Source organism: Vipera ursinii (genome assembly GCF_947247035.1).
Source record: "Vipera ursinii genome assembly, chromosome: 16".
Classification (NCBI taxonomy): Eukaryota; Metazoa; Chordata; class Lepidosauria; order Squamata; family Viperidae; genus Vipera; species Vipera ursinii.
In genome coordinates this window covers 8,595,007-8,605,967 of record NC_139529.1, presented here as the reverse complement: position 1 = coordinate 8,605,967, position 10,961 = coordinate 8,595,007, and the positions used below count along the sequence as shown (strand labels likewise).

The 10,961-nt window shown below is 49.7% G+C and overlaps 1 protein-coding gene across 2 annotated transcripts in view; it reads left to right on the top strand.

Annotated features, from left to right (window-relative positions):
• The window catches only part of PTPA (protein phosphatase 2 phosphatase activator), an 18,822-nt gene extending 9,928 nt beyond the window's left edge, over positions 1-8,894 (top strand). For both annotated transcript variants that reach the window (XM_083375378.1, XM_083375379.1), the window contains exons 9-10: positions 4,112-4,219; positions 5,436-8,894. In XM_083375378.1, coding sequence (XP_083231504.1) covers positions 4,112-4,219; positions 5,436-5,510 — 183 coding nt within the window. In that variant the 3' untranslated portion in view covers positions 5,511-8,894. The remainder of the gene's footprint in view (positions 1-4,111; positions 4,220-5,435) is intronic.
• Positions 8,895-10,961: the final 2,067 nt, after the last annotated feature.

The window sequence follows — 10,961 nt, the reverse complement described above, 5'->3', positions numbered from 1 at the left end:
TGGAACCAGCTGCAGCTCTTTTCTTCCTCTGTCTCTCTTTTTTCCTGCCTCTCTCTGCTTTTTTTTCTTTTTTCCAACACTCCACCACTTCGTCCACGGTCTCCCCTCTCCAGCAGATGTCCGTTTGGCACCTTGGCGATGCCCACCTGCCTGGGCGGAGTGGAGTTTCAGGGTGCCAAACTCTGGTTTTCGTAAGCGAGGCTGCGCGGAAGGTCATCCCTTTGGAACACAACACAAGCCACCATCTGCCCCAAGCGACACTGTGGGAGCCTGGCTGGGAAGGGGCAGGCAAGAGGCTTTCCTTCTCTGGCTCACAGATCCCTTTTCTGGAAGCGCTGATCACTTTCTGAATGTTTTTCCGTCTTCTTTCTTTTTTGAGAAATATATAGTTTTTATTGAAGTTGATCGTGGTATAAAATGCAACGTACCGCCGCCTAGAGTTACTTGTAAAAACAAAGATGGGGAAGGAAGGGAGGGGGAGAGGGAGGGGGGAGGAAAACAAGATCGAATTTCCTGACAGTGAGTGGAACAGCTGCTGTGGGGGCTCCACCACTCTTGCTTTTAAGAAGAGACTGGACAGCCACTTGTCTGGAATGCTTGAACAGGGGGCTGGGCTAGAAGATCTCCAAGGCCCCTTCCGACTCTGTTATTCTGTCATTCTCAAATGCAAAGGAAGATGGTAGGAGGAGAAGGGAAGGGGGGAAAAAAGGGGATTTGCAACCTTTTTTCAAAGCAAAATAAAATAAAAGCATCCCAGGGTCCTGTGTGTGTGTGTGAGATCCCCATCTGCAACCTTCCCAGCCAGCTTGTGGCAAGCAAAGTGTGTGTGTGTGTGTGTGTGTCTTGCTTAGCAACAGAAATTTTGGGCTGGATTGTGGTCGTAAGTCGAGGGCCACCTCTAAAAGAAGGCTAACAGCCTAATAATAAATAAATAAAAATCAATCGATCCAACAGCCCAGTGGTTCGCTCTGGGCGAGCGCCACATTCTGAAGTCTCCGATGCTTCTTGGGAAGAACTTAAATGCAGCTAACCAGCTTTGCTGGGGCTGACGCAGCCTGAATGAGTCACACTTAATTCCCTTTCGAGGGTCTGGCTGGGCGTGACGAAGGGGCCTCTGCAGCTCATGCTGCCTCTGGCTTTTTTCAAATTTGGGCCTTGCTCCCCCCCCCCAATTGCCCCGGCTCCAGTCCCCCGTCCGTCCTTCGATTGAGGCCCTTGAAATCCAGCCTTTTGCCTTCTGTCTGGAGGGTAACTCCTCGCCTATTTGCAGATTGGAAATGGGATGTGGAACGACTTGCCTCCAGAAGTTACGAGTGCTGCCACACTGGAGACTGGACAGCCATTGGTCTGGAATGGTATAGGGTCTCCTGCCTGAGCAGGGGGTTGGACTAGAAGACCTCCGAGGTCCCTTCACGCTTACGGCCATTGCAGCATCTCTGTGATCACATGATCAAAATTCAGGTGCTTGGCAACTGACTGTGACGGTCGCGGAGTCCCGGGGTCCCTTTTTGCCACCTGACAAGCAAAGTCAATGGGGAGGCCAGATTCACTTAACAACCGTGTTACTATTTAACAACTGCCGTGATCCACTTAACAGTTGTGGCAAGAAAGGAGGTAAAATGGATCAAAATTCACTTAACAAATGTCTCACTTATCAACAGAAATCCTGGGCTCCATTGTGTGGTACTTACCTGTATAAAGGTCAACCTCTAGCTCACAAACTGCATTTTTCCCACCCCCTGCTGGAGCCCTTGAGGACTAGGAGCTTGAAAAGCAGGCGTGGCAGATTCCTCCCCCCCCCCCAAAAAAAAACACATTTTGTGTCCCTTCATTCTGGCTTTTTTCCTGTCTTTTGGGGTGAGGCTTTTCCTCGGTTTCTTTCCGCAGTTGAGCCGAAGAAATTCTGCAAAGAACCTGATAACCTCTTTAGGTTTGCATCAGCTGATTGCCCAAAGATGGGGGGACAGGGAACCCAGTCTTGTCTTTTTTTTCCCCACCCCAAATTTGTGCTTCTGCTCCAGACCCTCAACCCTTGTCGGTTTAGCAAGGGAAAACCAGCAACCCCTTCTCCTGTTCTTTGCTCTTGAGGATGGGGAATTTTTCCGCAGCTGTTGGGGGCAGAAATGAAATCCAGGCCTTGTTACAAAAGGGTGGAGAAAGGGGGCTGACCACCAGAGGAGGGGGAGGGGGCTGACCACCTATTTTCTCCCCCCCCCCTCCAACCCCCACGGTGTTGCCAGTCTCTTCCCCAAAATACCTTTGGGCTGAGTGTAGTGATTTTCGGAGCATTTAAAATGCAATTTCCCCCCCCCTTCCACCATCCATTTTAATTCCCCCCTCCTCTCCTCTCCACTCCTCTCAACCCCTCTTTGTTTTTGATGCTGGGGGGTTTCAGTCTGAATATTCTGTGTGCTTTAGGTCTGGAGAGAGGAGGAGGAGGAGGAGGAAGTGAGTTATTTTAAAATCCGCATCCTGCAAGGGCTGTTGACTTCTTCCCAGGCTTGCTTTTCAGCTGGCGCTGCAGCTCTGTGGTGGATGATGTCATGGAAACTTCCCTCTCGGCAAGTTGAGTTGCATTCTCTCCCAGCCTTCTCCTCCTCCTCTCTCTCTCTCTCTCTCTCTCCCTCCCCCCCACCAGACAGAACCAGCTTTCTTCTGAAGGGTGTGCCCCAGAATCCTGTCCAGGAAAAGTAACTCGGCTGCTTTTTCGCCTCCCTGCCATCCCTGTGCCTTTTGCTTGGGAATTCATCCGAATCTCTTCCTTGCAAAAGATTTCAGGCAACGAGGAAGGCTGGAGTCGGAAAGGTCGGGGTGCAGCCTTCTGGGGGGAGTCCCCCTCCCCCACTCTAGATTGCTGGAGAAATCGGAGCGCTTCAACCGGGCGTCTCAGCCTTCCGAAAGGCTCCGATGCCCAGACAGCCAGCAGAACCGGTCTTTTGGCCTCTTGGGCAAGCAAGGTTGGGCCGGGCGCAGATTGGCAGGCAGGAAATAAATGAGAGTATCACGGGGTTGGAAGAGACCTTGAAGGTCTTCTAGTCTCGCCCCCTGCTCTAGCAGGAGACTCTAAACCAGTCCAGAGAAACGGTTGTCCAATCTCTTCTTAAAAACTTTCAGTGTTGAAGCACCCACAATTTCCGAAGGCGAACCATTCCACTGATTTATTATTCTCACTCTCAGGAAATTTCTCCTCAATTACAGGTTGCTTCTCTCCTTGATTAGTTTCCCTCCATTCTTTCTTCTCCTGCCTTCTGGTTTTTGGAAGATAGGTTGCCCCCCCCCCCACTTCTTCTTCGTGGCAGCCCTCCAAGTATTGAAAGACTGCTATCATGTCACCCCTGGTCCTTCTCTTCACTAAGCTAGACATACCTGGTTCCCTGAAATCATGGTATGATTTAGGATTTAGGCTTCATTTACCATCTTTTTGGCTCTTTCTAGAGTCTGTGGGTGTGTGCGTGCTGGTATGCAGCCGTCATAACTCTGAAAATAGCATTTTGGGTGCTTGGCGTGTAACTCGCATGTCAGCCATTTGCAGCATCCTTGGGGGGGGGTCACACGTCCATGCTTTTCTCCAGTTTCCAGTCTTTACTTCCAACTTCTGGCATTTCTGAATCATGCAGTTAACCCGGCTCTTAAATAAACCTGGCCTCCCCACTGACTTTGCTTGTCAGACGGTGGCCAAAGGGGATTGTGTGACCTTGGAACGGTCATAAATATGAACCCAGTGGCCATTTCGATCACACGATCATGCTGCAAAGGTCGTAACTGAAAAACAGTCAGAAGTCGCTTTTTTCTGTGCCGTAACAATCGCTAAATGAACTGTTGTAAGCCAGAGGGCTACCGGGAGTTGTGTTCCAAATTTCAGGCGCTCTCTTTCTCCCAGGACTTTTTCTCAATGCTTCCAAAGAGGCCGCCCTCTACCAACGGCCTGCAGCCGTAGCAAACCAGAAAAATCCCATCCGGGATTTAAACATTCTCATCCCCAGACGTGCAAAAGAAAAGTTGAGGGCAACTTCCCACAGGGACCGTGTGTGGCTTTCTTGAGACTGCTTTGGGCTCCACTTGGTTGTGGGGATGTGCCCGGAAGTGAACCCTGGTTCCTTTTGCCTTGCAGATGAAGACAGGGCCCTTCCCTGAGCACTCCAACCAGCTGTGGAACATCAGCGCTGTCCCTTCGTGGTCCAAAGTCAACCAGGGGCTCATCCGGATGTACAAAGCTGAGGTGAGGAAAGGCAGAGGAGTGGGGGGGACCCTGCACCTGTCATAGTTCTGGATCAAACATCTGTCCGAGCTTGAGGCTACACGAAGCTGTTACGCAGTCCACGAAGGTGAAGACCTGGTATTTGTTGGTCTCCTCGGACCTTTCATGGAATGGGATAGTTAGAGAGCCAGTTTGGCCTGGTGGAGAAGGAAGCAGCTTAGGAAGCGGGAGACGGTGAGTTCTAGTCCCGCTCTAGACACGAAAGCCGGCTGGGTGATTTGGGCCAGTCAGCTCTACCATCAGGCCCTGAGAGAGATTGAGGCAGCTCCGGTATTGTTGTTAACTTCTGGTGTCCTCTCTCTGCCTGATTTCCTTAAAATAACAATGGTTTTGTTTCTAAGCTGTTGATAATCTTGTACCGGTAGTTCTCAACCTACGACCGTACAATGGAACCAGCGATTATGGTCGTAGGTTATGGTGGCGGTTAAACAGATCATCATGTCAATGCACCTGGTTGTACGACCTTGTTTGCAGCGGTTGTTAAGGGAACGCCACAAGTCATTAAGCGGATGCCGTGGTCGCTAAGCAAACCCACCATTTGCTACGGGTTATTTTCACCCGTAACTGGAAGCAGACGTCGGTTTCCGGCAAAAATGTTGGAAATTGCAGTCCTGCACCCACCGGACACTGCAAAGGGCTGCAAAGCAGGCTGGTTGCAGAGTGCCTAAAAATGTCTCTGGTAACTTTGACAGGTAATCAGTCAAGGGTCACCTCTATACTGCCCAGATGAAATGGTTTCATAAATTAATAAATACAGACGCTCAGGAAGGCCGGGTTGGGTGGCGTTTGCCCAGCTGGACCTTTGCACCTAAGGCCAGGACTGGGTTTGCCGGCTGCCTTGTCAGACGCTAAGCAGTTGGTGTGTATTTACAGTGGGGGTTGCGTGATCCCCATTTGCGGCCTTCCCAGCCGGCTTCCCTCCAGCAAAATTGACAGCGGGCGCTGGGTTTGCTTAATGATGGCCTGGTTCATTTAACAACTGCAGAGATTCGTTAACAACCGTGGAAAGGAAAGGTCGTAAAACCCGGCACGACTGACTTGCTCTGTGATGGAAATTCTGGCCTCAGTCGTGGTTGTAGGTCGAGGACTACCTTTGCCTGGTGACTCCAGCCCATGATGGACGCTGATGTCAAACTTCTGTCCCTCTTCTGTTTCCCCCCACCCTCCACTTTTATAGTGCCTGGAGAAGTTCCCCGTCATTCAGCACTTCAAATTCGGCAGCCTGCTCCCTATCCAGCCCGTCTCACCTTAAGGAGCTCTGTTGGTGATGGGACCGACGGGAGGGGTCCCCTTCCCACTCACCCCACACACCCCTGCCGGCCTTGATGCTCCTCCCTTCCGGCAGCAGCCCAGCGGGGCACAACTGTCCAAGAAGACCCTTGCATTGACGCAGCAAGAAAAAACAAAAAAAAGGCAAGAGGTGGACTTGAGTCAGGCCACACAACTGTCCCCCCTCCTCTGCACCCCGTTTTTTGTTTGCCCCTGGATGGTTGGTGCTCTTAAGACAGGGAGGGGGGGGTGTATGTTTTGCTGGGCAAATACACACACTTTAAATTTAGAGAGAAGCTAGCCGTGCTTGCATTCTTCCCGAAGGTCCCTTCCCAATCCTTCCATTGCTTTGCCTCGATCCCCTCGGACGAGGGTCTCCAAACTGGGCAACTTCAACTCCCAGAATTCCCCAGCCAGCTCTATGAAAGTCCACAAGTCTTAAAGTTGCCAGGTCTGGAGACCCCTGTCCTCGGAGGCCCTGAGGACCCCATTCTGCAAAAGGAGATCGGCTTCCTTTTGGGGGTGCAATGGGTTAGCTGGTAGGTTTTCTGCGGCCCAAAGCAAAGATGGAGGGAGCTGAACAGGCTTCTTTGCAGCAGTCAGGAACGGAGTAAAAATTGAAGCAGGGTGTTCCTTGACTGGCGTGGAAGTTTGCTTTGAATCCAGATGCATCGCTATTGTGTAGCAGCAGCCCACTCTGGCCCTTTCCAGAGCTGTGGGACCGCAGCCCCCATCATTCCTGCCCTGTCAGCATAGTCAGGGGATGGGACTTGTAGTTGAAGCATCTGGAGCCCCCGCCCCCAAAGAGTGACAACCTTAGTTTCTCAGCCGTGGTGAGTCCCAGTTTCATCTGGAAACTTGAGCTGGGTTGAAACATCCCCCTCAACAGATTTGGGGTACAGGGGAAGGCCTGGGCATCTGCAGCCTCTTGTCCCAGTCCCGAAACATGGAAGATAGGAAATTGTGGGAATGTCAGAGCCCCACGAAGCTCTCAGTGGCTTTACCCCCCCCCCAAATTCAGTGCAAAATCTCAGATCTCTCACATGCCAAACCTCCCCCCTTTTGGCCTGGTGGAGCAAAATGGAGGGCAGCACCCCCCAAGGGGCGGGGTTGGAAGCCAACCTGAAACCGCACAGCGCCCCCCCCCCCATTTCAAAAGGTTGTGTACGTGCTACTCTGAGCAACTGGGGATCCAGCCTGGCTCCCCCATCCTTCGCAGCAGGTCTGTTGAATCCTGTTTTTCAGCCATAGCAACTTTAAGAGGGGTGGACTTCAGTTCCCAGAATTGCCGGCTGGGGAATTCTGGGAGGATGTCCAGCCCTGTTAAAGCTGCTATGGCTGAAAGACGCTGCTGTGGAATTCAGATTTGCAAGCTGCAGATGTGAGGACCTTTACCATATCTGTAGATTTTGACTTCCTGTGCTTGGTCCTAGGAAGGGACCTTAAACTGAAGCCTGCTTGAAATTTCTCCTGCCTTTACAGTCACACCAAGTGCAGCACTGTAAACTTGGCAACGCACAAATCCTTTTCTGCCAGGATTCCCCTTCTGTCTGAAGTTTGGGATGCTGCCCCAAACTGCCTCCTTTCCCCCTCCCCCCCCAAACCCAGCAATGGTACTTTTTCAGACATTTACTGAATTTTTATCTTGGCTATCTCTTTCTTAGCCCTAGAACGCCTCTTCAAATGCAATTCTTCCTGTTAAATCTTCTCTATTTTTTCTCTCTCTGTCCCATTCCTGCATACTCCAGTAATATCTTGTGTTTCTGTCTCCATATCCAGATAGAATCAATCTCCCATTAGAAACCTTTTTCTTAGTGGGGCATAAATCCTTCCCCTTGCAAGTATCACCATTGCCCAAGCTCTGGCAAGCCACAGTTCCCCAGCCAGCATGTGGCATCTCCACTTGGGGACACCATGTTTGAAGGGTTCAGACGGCAAGTTCAAAGAACAGCAGCAAAAACATTGCCTCTTGCTAGCCTACATCAAGAAAAAAATAGGTTTAGAATCCCAGGCTCTGCTCAGTGCCTGGTGAAATTGACCAGACAGGAAGGTGAAATTGACTTAAGGAAGGGGCAGTGGTTCTAGATCCTGAGCAGTCTGCTGTTCCTTGAATTTCGCTTCTTCCAGGAAACGGTTGGGCAGAGGGCAAAAAAAGAAAAAGAAAAAAAGCATTTTGTATTTATTTGCAAAAATGTAACCTGCATCTAAATAGGAGAATGATGGTTAGAAGCGAAGCCTCTTTGTGGGCAGAAATTGGACAAAACGGGGAAACAACTAAAGTGGAAATATCTATGCTGGTTGGAGAATTCTGGCAGTCGAAGTCCACGTCTCTTGAAGCGACCGAGGTTTTTTTAAGGTCTCCCAGTTGAGGTTTATGGGGAACACATTTTTTTACCTGCCCCTCCCCCACCCTCCGAGTGATTTGAAAGAAGTGGGGGGGGCGGTCTCCATTCCTAGTATAGGCTTGCCTTCATTTCTAATTCAACTGGTTCGGTGGGTTTATTTATTTATTTATTTTGGCTCCTTGGAAAAACTTGTCCACCCTGCTTCTCCTAAATTGGGGGGAATTCCAAGAGACGCTTCCATACTGCAGGAAAGGTGAAGCCTTATTCCATTTTAAAGGAACCCCCTAATTTTTTTTTTAAAAAAATGTTCAGCCTGAGAGTAATTTGCAAGAGGTGGTGGCTGTGCAGCGTTACTTCAAAGGGCCATTCCCAGTAAGTAGCGGATTCCAACTGCTGGTCTCTTTGAGGTAACGTCACCAGTGCTTGGAGAGAGTGGGGTTTGCAGTGAGGAAGAGGAGGGGGAGGAAGACGAGGTCAACTGCGGGCTCCTTGGTGCACTCTCAACTTAGTAGTTTTCTTGCAGAAGTTTTATTACCCAACTAGGTAATGCCATCAGTGCTAGACGCAAACCCCACTCCTTGACAGCACCGATGATGTTACCTAGTTGCGTGATGCAAGAAAAAAACAAGCTCAGAGCAGCGAGGACCCCTCATTTCAACCCTGAGCTGCCAATATTCTCCTCTGTCCGCTGATCTCTTTTCCTAGCTTTCACCTAGTTTACTCCTGGACGGCCCTCTTGGAACTGCACTTGAAATGGCTGCACGCAAACACCCCCCCCCAATGCCTTTTGAAACTCTGATCAAAGCAAGTGGCAGCTTCCCCAGGCAAGCTTGCTGACGGGGGGGGGGGGGGTGAGGGGATCTTGCAAACCTTGCATGTGTCTACTCAGCCCTGGGAAGGAGACATCCCCTCTTCCCTCCCCCTCAAAATGTCCGTCTTTCCTGTTCCTGCAAACGTGAAGCCCCAAAGATGACATCGGCGCCTGGAGAGCTGCACCTTCCATTAAATAGGATTGGCCTCTTTCTCTGTGTGGCAGAGCTTTTCTTAATAGCAGAGAGCGCTCCTTCGGCTGGACGGTCAGGGGTTTTGAACCATCTCTTAGGTTTTACAGTACAATAGCCCAGCCTAAGGAGTCTCCAAACCAGGCAACTTTAAGACTTCTGGACTTCAACTCCCAGAATTCTCCAGCCAGCATTTTCTTAGACACATCAGCCCACATACGGGCTAGGGAATTCTGGGAATCCATAAGTCGTAAAGTTGCCAAGTTTGGAAGCCTCCGGTTCGTACTTCTGCATACATACGTGTGTCTATGTCCAGAAGGGTCAATCTGGCATTCTGGGCCCATAAGCCTTCCACTTGACCCTGTTCCCCAGTTCTCTTAGCCTGTTGGTTGGAATTAAACCTGTTGAATTTTGCCTGGAGTTGCCCACGTTTTGTTCAGTGTCTGATTGATATATTTGTTGAGCTTTTCTCAAGGATTGGGTGAAGGTGAATCTTCCCTCTCAATTCTTTTAACCTGCGAGTACGGCAGTCCTCCACTTAATGGGCAGAATTCGTGTTCGGAGATGCCCACCCAATTTTGCAATCTTTTTTTGCCACAGTTGTTAACTGAATCACGTCGTTAAAGAAATCCAGCTTCCTGCATTGACTTTGCTTGACCCAAACTGGCTTGATGTCAGTCACATGACCCTGGGATGCCAGATTTTGACTGTGGGGATGCTGCAATGATTGTAGGTGTGAGGACCGGTCATAAATCCCTTCCGACGGTTGCTAAATGGTTGTAAGTTGAGGATTTCCAGATGGCAAACATGGATCTCTCGAACAACAAAAATCTAAGGCCAAGTCAGCAAACTGAATTCCTGACCAAACAGCCTTTTGAAAGAGCTGCTTGTGACCATCAAATCTGTTTATCTACTGCTTAGATTACGTCGCTCTCCGTCTCTTAATACCCCCTGAATGTTTCTAGAGGGATATCACTGATCGCTGGTCTTCCGTGTTTTCTTTTTTTCACTTTTCAAGAACTATTTAATTCTGGGGCACACAGCTTTGTACGGGCTGAAGGTAAAGTAAATTATCATTTAGGCCAGATGCGGGATCAGTGAAATTACATAGTTAATAGAACGGCTTCCTGTGTTTCCTACCACTCACCTGTCCTAGTAATAAGAGTAAAATAATATAATTGAACAATGCGAGGATGATAATAATATGTTTTGGAGAAGATCAGGGTGGCACCCGATTCCTAAGACGTTTATTCTTCTCCCATAGGATCTGGGGAACTCTCCTTCCAGAACTTAATGGGATTGGATGCATTTAAGCTTTGGGGAAAGTCACTCTGGAGAACGTTTTAGGGCAGAGGTCCCCAACCTTTTGGGCACAAGGGACTGGTTACGCGGAGAGAGGTTTTTCCGCGTGGTTTTGTGTGCTGCCTGCATCCCACGGATGGGGCTTTGCTTGTTTGCTGGCATGCCGGTTAGTGGCATGCCGCGGCCCGGTACTGATCCACGGACCAGGGGTTGGGAGGAAGGAAGGGCCAGTGGTTCTAGATCTTGAGCGGTCTGCTTTTGCTTGAATTTTGCGTCTTCCAGGAAATGTTTGGGCAGGGTGGGGAGTCCTTTGTTTAAAAGCAAATATGTCACCCACGTCTAAATTGCGGAATGGTGGTTAGAAGCGAAGCCTCTTTGCAGGCAGAAAATGGGCAACCTGGGAAACAACTGAAGTGGCTGACTGAGGAATTCTGGGAGTTGAAGTCCACAGACCTTGAAAGTTGCTGGGATCTAGAAACACTGAATAGAAGTTAGCAAGGATTGGCCAGCTAAACCATATGAACTGTGTTCAGACTCCCCTAACAGTTGCATTCACACAAAACACGAAGCTTCTTGGAGAATTCCCAGTCAGCATCTGGGCTGATATGTTTAATAAAATGCCTGGCTAGGGAATTCTGGGAATGGAAGTCCAACCCATCTTAGTGCTTTCTCTCCCTTTTCCAAGAAACTCAGTAGGTTGAATCTGGCACGATAAAAGGTAAAGCTCCAGATCTGAGAGACATCTCTTCCCAGCCCTTGCATAAGCCAACCCTCTGACCAGACCAT